The 16,980-nt window shown below is 41.3% G+C and overlaps 1 protein-coding gene across 2 annotated transcripts in view; it reads right to left on the bottom strand.

Moving 5' to 3' along the window:
• Nucleotides 1-545: 545 nt before the first annotated feature.
• LOC103268585 (A-kinase anchor protein 2) overlaps nt 546-16,980 on the bottom strand; it is a 305,955-nt gene continuing 289,520 nt past the window's right edge. For both annotated transcript variants that reach the window (XM_008066171.2, XM_021716624.1), the window contains 3 exons: nt 15,264-15,442; nt 9,187-9,225; nt 546-4,550 (listed from right to left, as the gene is read on the bottom strand). In XM_008066171.2, the coding sequence (XP_008064362.1) occupies nt 4,452-4,550; nt 9,187-9,225; nt 15,264-15,442 (317 nt within the window). In that variant the 3' untranslated portion in view covers nt 546-4,451. The remainder of the gene's footprint in view (nt 4,551-9,186; nt 9,226-15,263; nt 15,443-16,980) is intronic.

Here is a 16,980-nt window from a genome sequence, read left to right on the forward strand (position 1 = left end):
GAGGTCAAAGGGCTGGGGTCCAGGGTCGGGTTATGGAATGGAGCAGCTGGAGACTGAAGGGGAAATGAGAAAGTAGAAGAGACGGTAGGAAGAAATTTGGGGAGGAAGCTTCCTGATGAACTTGTGTTCTTCCTAGGCATGCTCTTTAGTCTGGAGTTCTGTTCCTTGCAGAGGAGAGCCAGATATAGGTACCTGGATTATAATCATGAAGGTTAGAGTTTAAGAGCCACATGCAAGCCTGGAGTTTAGGGTTCATCCTGCTGTTTGGCTTTGGAGCCTACCCGTGAACTCAAGAGACACCTGCATCATTTCTGTGGGTCCCATTGGAGGCGTCTAGCATCTAGCCAGGGAGGCTGGGACAACACTGAAAGGGGGGCTTTGGGGAACAGTCTGGTGGAGTGGCACTCCATCAGCTCAGATGGCTTACTTTGTTTCAAATGTGAGGAAGCAGATGTTGTAATACAGTAGAGAACAAGGACACTTGCATGCCACTGTTTGCCCAGTCTTCCTTCCGCCCTCCCCCATGGTCAGACAAGCAGCCATCATTTATAAAAACTCAACACACATTGGGTTTTAATGAGAAAATAACTGTATACTTGCATTGAATGCCTCACAATCACTATAAAACCAAAGCAGGATAATAACATTTAAGTGGTTAACATACACAGGAAAGCCAGATACAGAGTATAATTTTCAAACACAGTATTGCTTTTTTTCCCTCCTCCCAAAAAAAGAAAAAGAAAGAAAAAGTCATTTGGGTAAAGAGCAACACAAAATCAAAATTGGCAGCTCACTGAATGCTTCAAATTCAGGAAATTGGTTGTGTAACTAAAACTGGATATATTCACCATCTCTAACACTTAGGCTATTTTGTTCACAATACCTAGTTTAATTAAATCCATTCTTTAGTTGGAAAAAAACTGTTTAATTATTTGTCTTTAGAGACGAAAGTCAACACTGTTTTAGTGTTCCCTGTTATGCTTTATATATGTGTGTATATATATGTGGACACTGATCTATATACTGCTTATATGTCATTGCCTAGGGGTGGGGAGCATGCACGGGTATGAAGAAGCAAGTACACTGCATTGTGCCATCCAAGTCGAACACAGCCCAGCCTCCTGCCACTGACAGACCCTGTTTCCAAAATTTCTGGATGAGAAAGCCAAGGCATGTCAGTAGTTAATCAGCTCTGGAGGAAAGCGAACACCTATGAACACTGTAGAATGGAATTTTTCAGGAAAGCTTTGAACACCTACAGAATCCAAACACTGGCTATAGTTGAGATTAACAAGCTTGTATGCTATGTGGGGGTGGGGCCGAGCCTCAGAAGCCAAGTTTTTCATGGCCTCTTAATGGATTAGGCAAGAATGACTTTCCTCCAGGGGTCTGTCCCATCTTCAGAAAGTTAAAGAAATTCATCTGGGATCCCAGAGCCTAGCTCGGTGCTATGTACAAAGAAGTGGTGGCCCAGGGTTTCTTGAATGAATAAAAAAACTCAAGCACAGAGAAAATCTGGTTCTCCCAAGGGAATTGTAATTAACATTTTAGTAGGATTATAATAGGGTCCTCAGTGAGTGGAGCAAGAATACAGTAGTCATCCGAAAGACAGCGTGGGGGATCTAACAAACAGCAGAGATGTAGGGGCCACAGTGAAAAGAGCTCTGTGATTATGGGAGAGTTCCCGAAACAGCATTTCTTTCCTTATCCACTCTTACCCACACATGGAGTGCAGCCTGAAGGCCCCAACGCCATAACTCTGTTATTCCTTTAAGCAATAAGTGCTTCTGGTCCAATCAACTCTGGTCAAAGACCACTTTGTTTGCCTCTCAAGTGATTCCGTGAACTGTGTGGCCTCCTAAACTTTTCCTTCAGCTGCACATTCTCTTCTCAAATGTAGGTTTCACATGGGTACATGGTTCCCTTCAAAACAGAGCAAAAACCTTTAAGGTAAGTCATAAGGATGGTTTCTTCATGTAAAAAACTGCGGAAGTTAGTCTATATCATGTCTGTGGTCTCTACCAGATCCAAGAGTCAGTCCAGAAAACATGAAGCACATATTATTTTTTGTGCAACCCGTAGAACTATACTACTCTTTAGCCATACTAACTGCCACTGTGTCTGGGGCCACTGGAAACTTCTGCCTCCTCTATTCTTATCCATGTGTCTGCCTTGGGAATGCCCTCTTAACTCTGGGTCCTCAGCCCAGGCATCTGGCACCTCTGCTGGAAGTTCTCAGGCAAAGGCAGTCTTCCTTCCTGGTACTCCGATCTCATCTGTTAGGACCGCTAACTAACGTGGATCTCGTTTTGCTGAGAATGTTTGTCTCCACGCCAGTGTAAACGGAGTTCTTTGCAGCATGGATCGTATTTGTTTTGTGTTCCCAATGGCTAGCACACTTTGTTGAAAATTCATTTAGAATCTTTAGGAGGATGAACCATATAAAGACGGTGCCAATTGTTGGTGTGCTATTTTGGCTACCATCTGCAGAATTTGGCTTCAAAATACAGGTTCCCTTGGTGGGTCTAATGGACCCTTGTTATTAGACAGTTCCATTTTTCACTTCATGCCCACTACTTGTCTGTGAATAAACTTCCTCCCCAAAGTCAACATTAGTCTAATAAAAGCAGCAAAGATAACATGTATAACATCTACATACAAATTTCGTAGAATCGCTACTTGTTAGAATAACATACAAGAGTTTATGACAAAACAAAAATGAATTTTTGTGAGGTCTGACTTAATTATTGCTCTTTTTAAAAAAAACCATAGTTTTAAAACAAAGGGCGGGGGGGATAAAAAGAAGGCTGGTCAGTTTTTCTATTATGGCCAGAATTGAAAATGTTCTCATCCAGAAATTTAGGGTATCCAACTATTGAATACCCTTATCATATTGCTTTAAATGACAGAAAGATTAAAGCTGGCATCCTCTCTAGTATACTAAGCATGAATACAAAGCATGGGAATAAATAGCATACTTTTCTAAATGTCAAATTACAAAACTGCTCAAAACTCTGCAATTGTGACTCATGCAAATACCATGTTAGGTCAATTTAATATTACAAATACTGCATATCCCTTTTCATAAAAAAGAAATTCTCATTTACTCCTGAAGCCGGCAAGCAGCTTTGGAGGAATTAACTGTACACCCAAGTGCCATGATCATTCTGGAATTTTAATCCACACACCCACACGCCCTCTCTCTCTCTCTCTCATGAACATACACATTTTACACAAACACCCAAAGGTATACACACACACACACACACACACACACCCCATCTTTAGGATTTGTAGCTGATTCCAAGCCTGCATTTAAATTTCTATTCAATATTTTTCTTTGTATCATCCTGAAAACACCGGTTGCTCAGCAAAAATAATATCTCTTACCTTCTTATTTTCTTCCCCCTCTTTTTCCCTTCCTCCTTTTTTTCCTCTCTACCTTCATGACTTTTCTTTCATGTTTTCTTTCTGATTGATCCAAAAAATCCATCATTCTTCTTCCTACCTCTAAGGCCCACTTTATAATACAAAATAGTTATAAACTCCTTTTTATTTCTTGTCATCTACCTCTCTAAAGCAGAGCTGCCCCCCTTTTTTTTCAATTATTGCCCTCTAAAAATACCCCTACCATCTTGAACCAAGTTGTTCAATGTGTACAGATTTTATACATGTATATATTCCCCCATCCCATCATAAAAATAGTTGTTGCCCACTAAATATAGTTTTCATATGAAGAAACATAACTGTGAAAATGTGTTCTCATAACCTGCAGATCAGTCAATATCATAAGCAGACACAATCCTAAAGCTAAAATCATCCATTTGGTTTGGCTTCCTTCCACCTTCTCAGCCTCTTAATGTAGAATAGATTGTATTTGCAACATGAAGAGAAGTATTGTCTTAAAAATATGGGCTTTATGGATTGTGATCATAAATTGTTCCCAATAAAAAATAATTAAATATAAGAGAAATGGAATCATTAACTGCCTCTTCTGGGCAAATATGGAGAGAAACGTCATTCATTTTACGGCTGCTGGAGAAAATGGAGTTGAAACCGGTGTAGAGCAATGCCCTACACCATGTAGACTGCACTAGCTATTGCTCTCTAAATGGCCCTACCACCATGGTTCTTCCTCATTACCCAGCAAGGCTGGTCTCAGTTCTGCCTGCAGCCACTATGTTATTTGCTTGTAACCTCTTTGTCCTTTTGGATCAATTGTAGATTAACCCAAATCTAGACACTGAGATTCTTTGAGTCACAAAGAAATCCTTTCTCTTTTGACTCCTTCATTTTTTTAATCATTGTGTATATTGCAGCTTTTGGTCTACATAAGGATTGCTGGGTTTGTTTGCACTGTAATAAATAGTCCATTAAAATGCTTTGAGTTGTTAATTTCTTGGTCTCTTGGTATCCCAAGCACCAAATCAGCTTTCTGGGTTGAAGGAAGGTTACTCGTTGTCTTCTTCCTCCTGGTTGGCATAGATCCCCGCTTCCCAGCGCAAGGCCAGTGCGCTCTTTCTTCGATTAACCCGTGTGGCCTCAAGGACCTGAAGAGAGAGGGGGAATAATTATGCAGAGTTCATGGAGGTTAATTACACAAACCCACTTCTCTGTTTCTTTCCACCTTTCCCTCTCTCAACAGCACCTACAAGAGAGGAGAAAGTAATAAACACCTGGTACTTCTGGAGAGTAGGAGGGACACAGGGAAAAGGGGAAGTGGGAGGTTCTGGTTATGCATTCATCTCACAGACAAAATTCATTTGCTATTTGACCCCTAGTTTTTAGTATAAAAAGATTTAATTTTCATGAAATGTTCTGCCAGTTTATCCGAACTAGATATGATTCTGTATCAAGGTTTTAGACAACAAATAAGATTTCTACAAGCTATAGATAAGTGCTGTCCAACAGAACTTCATGCAGTGATGAAAATGTTCTGTATTCTGTGCCATCCAATATGGTAGCTACCAATCCCATGGGGCTACTGAACACTCAAAATAGGGATAGTGTGGCTGAGCAGCTAGAGATTTAATTTTACTTAATATTAACTAATTTTCATTTAAGTAACCCCATGTGGCTAGTGACTACCATATTAGACACCACAACTATAGACTGTTCTAGTGTCTTCACAAAGAAGCAAACCAGAAAATAATTCTAAACAATGGGACACATATAGATTAAGTCCATCAAGCTTTGTGGATCTGCATAAGCTATAATATTTATATCACAAAAATTCACTTTAGCATCACTAGACTAAAAAAGCCATATATATATTAAGTGGTATACAAATATAAGGCATTTTAATAAAGAACTCTACAGTGTATAAAATGATCATCTGTTTGCCTTTCAGATGGCAGATTCAAATAGAGAGGTTTACATCAAAGCTAAAAGTAAATCTAAGGTTCTAAAATATATGGTCCTCATCCTTTGGGAGTGTTCTTTGTCTTGCTATTGAAACCCAAATTATAATTCTCCAAAAACTTGAGCAAATTTAGTTTGTTCTGCTCTTCAGGAACTCATGTTACAATCCATCTATCATCAATCTTACCAATATTTATTGGGCTCCTACCAAGTGTCAGGCACAGTGCTTCATGCCAAGGGTAGAATAGTCCCTTCCCTCATGAAGCATAGTCACATAAAGTGTAATGGGCAGAAAAATATTTATTATTACAGAAACATGCAGCCTAGCTTAGGTTTGAAAAGACACTGGTCAAGAGCCCAAATTATTCACTTATACTGACAATGAGCTCTCTTTTCTTAATTTGTTCCCCTAGTTTGTATGATCACTTAACATGATCCTGAATTTCTGATGAAATCTGAAGCCTGTAATAATGGTAGAGAGAAAATAAACAGATCATTACTGAAATAGCCAGCAACTTGAATATAAAGTTGTCTTTGGGTTCATAACAAGGTTTATGACCCAGGGCTGTCTCGGGGTGAAGTCATCCTACAACTGGTCTTTGGAAGATTCAAAAGCCAACCCCTTGGGGAAGGTCTCTGAATGAGCACCATTCCAAATTAATTCAGACTGTGTGTATGTGCCTATAAACTGCTCGCGAATTTAGCAATGAATATTTACTTTCCAAAGTCTATTCCTTTCTGGGCAAAAAAATCACATATGCCTGTGGCTGTAATAATAGTACACACTTATATCATACATACAATGAACCAGTTGCTGTTTTAACCCTTACTACTATTCTGAGGTTCATGCTATTATTATTCTATTTTTCATAAGCACAGGGAGGTTGCATAACTTGCCCAGCATTGCTCTGCTAAGAGGAAAACCAATATCTGAACTCAGCACTCTGGGTGCAGAGTTGATGCTTGAAGCCACCATGCTCAAGCATCATCTCTTGATCACTGGCTCTGAAGATTGTGGGGGGAGAAGTATATAAACACTCTTTGTGGAAATGGAGGGGGAAGATGTACAAAATAAAAGAAGAATCTGCTTTAAAATGTTATTGTTTTCACAAGTTAATTCAAATTCAGGTCTGGTGGGTGAAAAATTTCAGTTCTCTCGAACAACTCTCTAATATTAATTTTTCTAATGCTTACAGAATTCAAGTGAACTGCTTAACTTTGAATAGCAATCAACACAGATGATTTTTTGGGGGGGATCTGAAACAAGACAGATATGTTAAACAGTATCAGTCACCCTATTAATATTAACATTAACATTTTATCCCCCAGCTTCTCTTTAATTGAAGATAGACTCTACCTAATTCTATGTTCCTTGGATATATGTGTTTTAAACTGACTCAAAGGGGACACAGGCCTCAAACTGCCATCCTCCAAATGATAACCACAATCAGATACTGAAGAAGGTACACGGAATTATATTCTTAACATTCACTTTACACCTTATGAAAGAAAACTACTGATAATCAGCAGTTCAGCTCTACATATAAACATAATTGTTTTGCTAAATAGAGAGACTTTAAAAATATATTAATCTACAGGTTGAAACAATCAGATTTTTTTTTAAAAGGGACAGAGTCATGCTATGTTGCCCAGGCTGGTCTTGAACTCATGAGTTCAAGCAATCCTCCTGCCTTGGCCTCCCAAAGTGCTGGGAGTACAGGCGTGAGCTACCATGCCCAGCCAAAACAAACAACAGTGAGTAAATGTGAGGACGTATCAGTCTAATAACCAGTACTTCTATTCCTAAATAAATAGAAATTCTTCTTCAAAGAAGCACATATAACATTCGTTAAAGTATTGCTTGTAATGGTTTTTTAAAAAACTTGAAAACAATCTACATTTCCATCAATAGGAGATTCACTAAACAGTGATACATTCATTTAATAGAATACTATACAGCAGTTACAAAGAATGAATTAGAGCCACAATTATCAACATGGACACATCTCAAAACAATGCAGACAGAATAAAGTAAGGAGCAGAGGATACTGAGACGTATTTATCATTTGTAGAACATTTTAAACATGCAACAATAAGATATTGCTTATGCATACATATGTATACATATACAGTAAAAGTATACAACCATAAGATATTGCTTATGTATACATATGTATACATAGATAGTAAAAGTATACAACCATGCATGGAAATAACACCAAGCTTGAGAAAAGTTACCTCTCAGGAGGGGTCAGGGGGGAGGAAACTGGGAGAAATAGCAAGAGGGCTTAAATTGCATTTGCAGTATTAACTTCTTTTAAAAATATTAAACAAATATTATAAAATGATATAAATAAACAAAGCTGGATAGGTGGGTTTTATTATTTCATTATATTATTTTATTGGAAATTTTGAATGCCAGCTCCATGATATCAGGAACCTTGTTTTGTTGACTGCTGCATTCTTGGAAACTAAAACAGTGCCTGACACATAGTAAAGCCTCAATAAATTGTTAAGAAATTATTCTCTCTACAATTCTGTATTTTTTTAAAAAGTGTTTAAAAAATTAAATTAGAGGTCATCGCCAGACCATCGCCGCCATTGCCTGATCATCGCCACCATTGCCTTACTAGACTCTGGTGTGGCCATGTGTTCTTTGAGCTATGACTGCTGCCATATTTCCTGGCTTTGGCCCCCTTCCCTACCTTGGGGAGGTGAATCTCCTCTCTCTCTCTCTCTCTCTCTAATTTACTTTAAAATAAACTATGTTTTCTAATCTTAAAAAAAATTAAATTAGAAATAAAATTGGCCGGGCGTGGCAGCTCACGCCTATAATCCCAGCACTTTGGGCGGCCGAGGTGAGGGGATTGCCTGAGCCCACAGGTTCAAGACCATCCTGAGCAACTTGGCAAAACCTCATCTCTGCAATAAATCAAAAACTTAGCCGGGCATGGGGGTGCATGCCTGTAGTTCCAGCTACTTGGAAGGCTGAGGCAGAAGGATCGCCTGAGCCCAGCAGGTTGAGGCTGCAGTAAACAAGAGCATGCCACTGCCCTCTGGCCTGGGTGACAGAGTGAGACTCCAACTCAAAAAAAAAAGAAAGATAGAAAATTATGAAAAAATATTGTGCTTCGCAGCAAATAAATAGATAAATAAATAAAATGGAAAACATAAAAATTTTAAAAGAGAACAACATTATGCTTTCTCATAGCACACATATTTGTGAAATCCGTGCAAAAAGAAGTTAGGGAAAAGAGGAAACTTCTGGGGAAACCCATGCTTAAAGATGCTTCTAAAACAAAAATACAGGCTCAAAGACTGAAAGACTGGTTTACATTTAATAATCTAGAGATTAGGGTTCACCCTAAATCTATAGAATGACACTCTCCAGATGTGTGTTAAGGTAAACAAAGAACTAGTGAGAATCAATAGCTCAGTCTGCATGAGCTGCATTTGATTGTCTTCCAACCAGACCAGAGTGTATTTGCTATTCATGCCTAGAGAAACATTAAAAACCCAAATAGCCCATCAGTTGTGTCCTCTGGTCCAAACCTCTTCCAGATCCGTGAGTTGGCAAGGTCTTCTCCAGTACCCCCACACAGCACAGCACAGAACAGCACAGCACAGCATTGTGTATCACTGTTGCATGGACTCCGACATTTTGAGGCAGTCCCACAATTCAGAAAAGGCAGGGAGAGATACATATAGAGAAAAACACCGTTTTTCTTGCCTTTCTCACTTAACCCATCAGGATATGGCAAAATGCAACAGCATGCACCTAGATCATGCATTCATAAAGATCAAGACAAACAAGTTGAAAAGTACCTCGGAAGTCACCTTGCAAGACAGTAACTTAGAAGTGTACTGGCAGAGAGGGAAAAGACCAGGGTTAGTACATGGTAGAGACACACTTACAGAACACCCCTCCGCCGGGAACTGGCACCACGCCAGGGGTGAACGGGAGGGGAAGTAACATCAAGAGACAATTCTATACCCATGCCAAGATTTACTTCATCTGATATTAGTTTATTTAAAAGTCTATAGCTTTGGAGTAACTAGATAATCTGTTACTCATTAATAACAATATCAGATAAGCCATACTTTGTTAATTCAAGATGTTGCTTCCATTTTCTGCACTTTGAATTAACAAGATTCCTTCCCCTCTATACAACCAGCTGCCCGCCAGCAAGGTCCTTGGTAGCCATTTTGGATTTGCTAAAATCGGTAGCCAAATAGCTTTTTCTTCTCCTGCAGGCTTCTCTGGACCCCAAAGCAGTCTTGTAGCCTGTTGTTCCACTAACTTAAGATCCTAGGTACAGATAGGAGTTGGTTTGAATGCACGGTTTGTGGAGGCAGATTCTCTGAAACTGACAAAAGTGTAGCCCTTCCTAGGGAGACCATACAGCCTCCCTTGGCAGAAACTTGGGGACCTGGATAAGTTTCCGAGTGTCAGATGAGTCTTTGATGACCATTTAGGATGACTGTTTAGGATTACTATAAGCATTTAGGGCCTAAAATGATCTTCTGGTCCCTGTAGGAGACTAAGTGTCTTCTGCAAGAAAGGCACAGAAAAAGTAGCCTCACTATGGGAAATGAGACAGCAGGACCAACTTGGGACAGCTCCCTCCAGAACTGTGGTCATGACCTTTCATTTACACTGCTCAGGACACTTCAGGCATTTATTGGTTTGGGGCACTAAAAGCCATAGACTGTTTAAATGGCTGTGATCACCCACTGCTTCCTCTCTTTTTTTTTTTAAAACACCCAGTGACTGCTGCTTTTGTGTAGCACTTAAGAATTATAGTTCTGGCGAGGTACAGTGGCTTAGCCTGTAATCCCAGCACTTTGCGAGGTCGAGGCAAGTGGATTGGCTGAGCCCAGAGGTTCAAGACCAGCCCAGGCAACTTGGTGAGATCTCATCTCTACAATAAATAAAAAATTAGCTGAGCGTGGTAGTGTGCGCCTGTAGTTCTGGCTACTTGGAAGGCTGAGGCAGAAGGATCGCTAGAGCAGGTGGACACTGGGGAGGTCGTGAGCCTGCCACTGCACTCCAGTCTGGGCGATGGAGTGAGAGACTCCAACTCAAAAAAAAAAAAAGAAAAAGAAAAAGAAAAGAAGAACTGTAGTTCTACGATGATCAGGCCAATGGCTGGGCACTAATGAGTTAGGAGCTCTCCTCTCCTTTGCACCGTGAGAACTTCAGAGAGAGCTGGGGCAGCACAAAGCATTGCTGATTGTGGCAGAGCTTCCTGTAGAGCCTAGGTAGGGGAGGGGCCTTTCCCTACTTAGGGAGAATTACGGTCACAACTCTCAGTGTATGTCCTGGTCTGGAAGGGAAACATGTGTCAGAAATTCTTTGAGAAATTAGCCCTCAGCTTTAATGTAGCCCAGGAGAACTGATGAGGCCTTCTCTTGCTCCAAAACAAGAGAGAGTCATTGGAAGACCTCTCGGTAACTAGGTCTTGAGAAGAGGGAGAGAGAGAGAGAGAGAGAGAGAGAGAGAGAGAGAGAGCACACAGGGAAAATCCACAGAGAGTGGATCTTATGCTAGAAGTACAGGAGGCTGAACACCAGGAAGCTGTGATTTGGACTCTGGCCAGCATCTCCTCAACTGAGAAAGGGAAAGCAAATCCATCAACAAGTTCAAAAGCATCGCTGACTCAGTGACTCATCAGCTTCCCCTTCTGTGGCTCATGTCAGGTTGGGGAAACAATGAACTGGCCAGAAAAATATGGTTCCCCTAAACACAGTCATGCAACTTAACATGGATTTATGAATCATAGTTTCAGTTTCCTAAAGGGCTTCCTAGTGCCTAAAGGAAAAAACTCCAATAGCCTATCATGTGTGTCCGCTAGTTCAAATGTCCTCCAAACCCATGGGTGGGCAACTCTGCTTCTGAGGCAGTCCCTTTGCAAGCTACCCAGAAGCCCTTTAGGAAACTAGGCTTCACTAGTCCACTATGAGGTGCATGACTGACCAGAAATGGCATCATTTCCACAATAAGATAACATTTCCAGATAAGGGAAACTCACAATAAGAGTGGGATTACTGCATCTGGGTGTGCAGAAAACCATCAGGCTAAAGAAATGAATGGTGCTGAAGCCCAGCCCCCTGTTCCACCCCCAAATTGTGTGGCTGGTGCAGGGCTATATCCTTACAGAGGAAAAAGGATGGCTTTTTCTAATTCACCCAAAGGTTTTGTATAGGCTGCTAAATGGCGCTGGGTAAGGGGTTTGGGGTGAGGACAGCAATCCTCCTTCCTCAGAAATTAGCCAAGAGATCCATCAATAAGTGGAGCTGGAGACACTCATTGGTGGTCATGTCATGCAGAACAAATAAGCCAGCCCAGGTGAGTAAAGACTGTGGCTACTGGAGGGAGCACTTGCTCAAGTTCTGAGCTAGTAACAAATACATTGAGTCCGCTATATATGAACTTTCAAGGTATGAACTTTAATGATGCGCACCTGCGTTTTTTAATATATTATTTCTCTATACCAGGTGTCAGTATAGCCCATTAAATACAGAGGGTGCAAAAAATATGTACACACATTTTAAGAAAAAAGTTGTATTGAAATTGTAATATTCAATATATACTGATAAAAGATGAATATAAGTCACACGTTTGACTTCTGCAATTGCAAGAGGTTCTCAGAGTGGTTACCATCAGCATCTAGACGCTTCTGATTATGGCAAACTAAGAGTGATACATAGAAAACATCTCTTAAAATGTGCATATATATTTTTGGCACCACTGGTATAGTACTATATAGCCAATTGTATTAGTTGGGTATCTAGGCTAACTTTGTTGGACTTAAAATAAATTGGACTTACAAACGTACTCTTGGAATAGAACTTATTTGTATGTTGGGGACTTCCTGTATGGTCAGTTAGAAATAACTTTTTGATAACACCACTCCCTGACAGGAATTCCATGAGCCAGGGGCCTCCCTGCCTGTCCTGCATACGACATTTTATGAAGTGAGAAAACTAAAGAGAGCTGGGCCCTGAACTGGTGGACAGCACTCCATCACTGCTCTTACGGGGGCTAGGGGAACACTGTTTGATGGCAAAGATCAATCTTTCTCAGTTCTGTTGACAAAAGCTATTCAGCAAAGCGCAGAGGTGGTTTAATTTGGGTTCTCTAACTTTCTCCTTCTCCGGTCCTTCACTCTCCTCAGTATCAATGTAACTAACATATCTCACTATATACACATCCCAATGATCACACTGTTTTAAGTCCGCCTGCTCCTCAGGAAGCATAGTTAATAAGAATTCTTTTCATTCAATTTCCAAAGAACTTGCTGCTTCCTAAGGGCCAACACACAGTTGGGTTCTAACCACATGTGAGGCACTCTGGTCCTCAGGAGTGTGTGGTTTATCATCTCCAAAAGGGCATACCAAAGCACTGCCAAGTGGCTTACTGGAAGAAATACTGGCAGATGGAGGTGGGGGAAGGGGGGTAATGCTGTGTGAGACTGGGTGGAACTGGGTGCATCAGTGTGAGTCACTGAGGCTCGCAGAGGACAGTGAGTCTCAGAAATCATGTTTTGCCATGAGATGACTGCACGTGAACAGAGACAGGAGACTAGAATTACTTTACCTTTAACAAAATTACTTTATACTTCTAGGGATAGATAAGCCAGTTACACAAATCAACCACCAAGCAATCCATCCACTATTACTATCCTTCTGGTATAAGAAACAATTGAAGAGAAAAAAAAATGGAGAAGGGGCCACAGATCAGCTAGGAAAACTATGAAGGTTTGTTCATGTTTGCCAGTGATTGACACAGATCCTACAGAAAGGATCCCCTGAATCAGAAAGGCTAGAAGATAGACTCTTATATGAAGTCTGGTTGATGATTATTTATTTGCTTTAGAAGCAATCTGAGTGTGTTATTTTAGATCTGGGTCTCTTAAAAGAAGATATAGTGGATTGGGTAGATTTTGTCCTATTCCCAAACATTTTCAACAACAACAAATTTAGTGGGACTATAACATCAATAACAGTGCAAAAACACTTGGTCATGAATCTAAGATTCAGGGATATTAAGAGTTGATTAGCTGGGAGGTTTTCTCCTTATGCACAATGTTTATTTACTCGGAGAACATAGAGAGAGGAGGATGTATCTTCACTTCGTAAGTGAAGGACAATAAGCATATTAAAACACTGATTCCAAGGAGCTGCATGAATGCAAAGAGGAAATCCATCCTGGCTAGCACTCATCAGGTGGTGTCCTGAGTGTACGTGTGTGCATGAAGGGATAAAATGAGTGGAGGATTTTTCTCTAACATCTGCACGCCAGCACAAGAGCATACAAGAGACAAGGGGCATGTGTTTAGCAAACACTTGCATGGGTCACATGCTAAGTGGCTCTACTTGTTCTTTCCCATCCACATCAGCATGTTTCCACTTGGCTAAGTTCTACCAAAGCTGCTGACGTCTAATATGGAATCACTAGGAGAAAAGAAGCAAAATGCTTAGAGCATTAGTCTTCAAAATGGCCGCAGCCTCCAAAGAATTCTTAAGGGTGAATGCCATACTTCTAAGTGGGGCAACAAAGAAAAGCTGGCTAAAGTGACTCAGTGGGCAAGAAAAGTCCTACAGTCTCAGGGAAGGAGCTGGTAGTACTCCCAAAGTGGAGCTCAGCAGTGGAAGTGTCCACAGCAATAGCCAAGGGCCAGGCCTCAATTCTCTGTGCAATTCAGAGTAGCTCCAGCCTAACAGAGTAGCTGAGGCAGTGCTCCAGGCAGTTCAGGTGTAAACACGAGGGAAGAGCCTGGGAGATGCTATATATGTGTCTGCTATATATGTGTCTACTTTCTTCCTTTCTTTACCACTGTGTATTTTGAAAGCCACTTTCAGTATCTGGCCTTCTTTAACCTAGCCAGCCTGGATATGAAAGGAGCAAGGAATTCCTACTGGGAACCCCATAGCATTCAAGTTTAAGGTGACCAGATAGTTTACCACCCAAACTGGGACACTTTTAAGAGTGAAAGGGGATGCTTTTAATTATGCCAGGACAATAGGCATACACTAGGTATGTCCTGGGTAAGCTGGGTAGGATACTCGACCAACCCAAGCTATTTGTGATCTAACGCAATAGGGGGTCTGGGGAGGAGGTATGACCTCAATATGTGTTCAGATAATACCAAGAGACTCCTAGAAGGCTGGCATGAGCCCTGAGGCTGATCCCCAGGATCCTGTGGACTGGGAAACAACAACTCCTAACAGCTCCTTCGTCTCTTACTGGACAAAGAAACCACAGAGCAGATGACTTCCTTCACAGCTAATGTGAATATCACGTGCAAAGTTTCTAGGGCCTGCGGGTAGCAGGGTAGCTGTGCGGTTTTTAACTGTCATTTTAAATGGCTCTTTCCTGCCAAGATATGCACATGGGCTTGGTAACAGCCCAAGATACACTCAGGCTTTTTGAGCACCGTGTAACGTTTACAGGGTTTGCCCACAGGGTCGACTTGGAAGGAACAGCATCTTCATCGCTCCCTAGAGAAATAAAATCTTGACAAAGCACACCAAGCAATGATGGAAATCAACTCCCTGGTGCCTGGAGATGATTTCAGAGTGTCTCCATCCTCTTCCTCACATGGCCCTCGCATGCCACCTTCCTAAACACCAAACACCTCACACACTAGCCTTATCAGTGGGCTCCAACTACACTTGGCAGCAAAGGACCAGCTCCTTGCATGATTGACACTTTTGGGAAACGAGGCAAAACCCACACCCAACTCTAAGCATGTTGAAGCAAGCATCAGGACATTAATTTTGGAACTCTGGTGTTGGTCAGATAACCACATTCACATCTGTGCCTGAACTCAAAATGACAAACGCCACACCGACGGCCGCCCTCGGAGAAGACAAAGAGGAAAGGAGGAAAGACTTACACTACTATCATCCATTCTCTCGCGCCTTTTAGATTTGTGTGTCTCATAGTCTTCCATGAGGGTCTGCATCAGATTCTTGGGCCGCTGGGTTCCGGCAGCCTCTTCGGGGGCTAAGTCAGGCTGCAAGCTGGGGCCTTCAGTGGTAGGGGATGGAGGAGCTTTGACTTTCTCTATTTTCCCTGAAACAACACGAAGAGAACACCCTTGTCTGCTCATGACTGCTTTCAGAAAGAAGAGACGACTGACCAAAAAAAAAAAAATTTATATATATATACATATACATATACATATATATATATATATATATATATATATATACATGTATGTATTAACTTCTGACATAGAAAGTGGTACCAGAATGATGGTTAATATAGGCCATTTTTTTTAACAGGAAAAAAAGTACTTAAGGTTAATACACAAACCCATCCAACAAAGACCTCAGTGACACCAGATCTAAAAATGACATTAGGTCTAAAAAGTCAGATCAAACAGGCCTGGCCGGCACTTCGCAAATAGATGTCAGACAGACAGACAGAGGTTCCAGTTGGTTTTGAGACATGTATTTTATCAGAGATCATGAAGTGAGACTGTAAGAAGTGGTGGCGCCTTGGAGCCTTAGAGACCCACTTCTTACGGATGCAGAAACCTGAGGCTCTGCAAAGGGAAGGCTGTGCCGAGGTACCCAGGAACCTATGGCGGTGACCAGGCCTCCTGGTTTCCTAATTAGGTTCTATTCCCTATATCAGAGGTAGCCGATTTGCTGGCCTGCCCAGGTTTTGTGCATGGACAACCCAGTGGTGTAAAACCTTTGAATGCGAATAAGGCTTGTTCTTCCAGTCTTACATTGGCCAGCCTCATTTGTTTACCTTAGCTGCTGGAGTCCTGAAAGCATTTGGGTTTGAGAACCTCAAGGCTTTAAGAAATCTGAACCAACAAAGGCAGGAAAAAAGGTATGCACCAGACTTGGGAGTGGTGTGATTTTAGCTCTGGAAACACCCTCCGGGAATTCTCAGGATGAGGAGATAAGGTCAATGATTAATTAAAGGGGTGGTGGTTCTGGGTACTTCCACTAAGACCGTCTGCATGCCTCTCTCCTGGGAAATGCCAGGCCCTGGCTTCTAGACCATCAAGAGGTGGGTTTTATTGCCAGAGAGACCCAAATGCACTGCTGAGAAGTATCTTCAGGTGTAACAATTATTAGTTTTCTAACTACATCGTTTATGGGTGATACAGCTGGAATCTGGAATCAAGGAATGTGAGGAAAACATAAACTACTACAAGCTTTAACTTCCATAACTGTAAAATAAGAATCCTGGAAGAAGTCTTTGTGTTTTTTTCTAACTCAAACATCTTGCTAGTTTATCAAGTACACTGGTAAGATCAACCTGTATTTAAGAATTTTTAAAAGGGGGGTATATGGCCATCACATTTGGGAACGAGGCAGAAGGTCATTTTTAATATACAGAAGAAGGCACTCCATTTCATAGCCACATTACACTAATGACTTAGTGAAACTCATTGTTTTGATCTGAATTACCAGATAATTAAAGTATTTTGTTATTAACAATAAAATACTCGTAGCCGGGCTCGGTGGCTCAGCCTGTAATCCCGCGCCTTTGGGAGGCTGAGGTGAGTGGATTGCCTGAGCCCCCGGGTTTGAGACCCGCCTGGGCAGGTGAGACCTCATCTCTACAATAAATCAAAAAATTAGCCGGGC

Source organism: Carlito syrichta, unplaced genomic scaffold (genome assembly GCF_000164805.1).
Source record: "Carlito syrichta isolate Samal-C Ts95f unplaced genomic scaffold, Tarsius_syrichta-2.0.1 Scaffold308851, whole genome shotgun sequence".
NCBI lineage: Eukaryota > Metazoa > Chordata > Mammalia > Primates > Tarsiidae > Carlito > Carlito syrichta.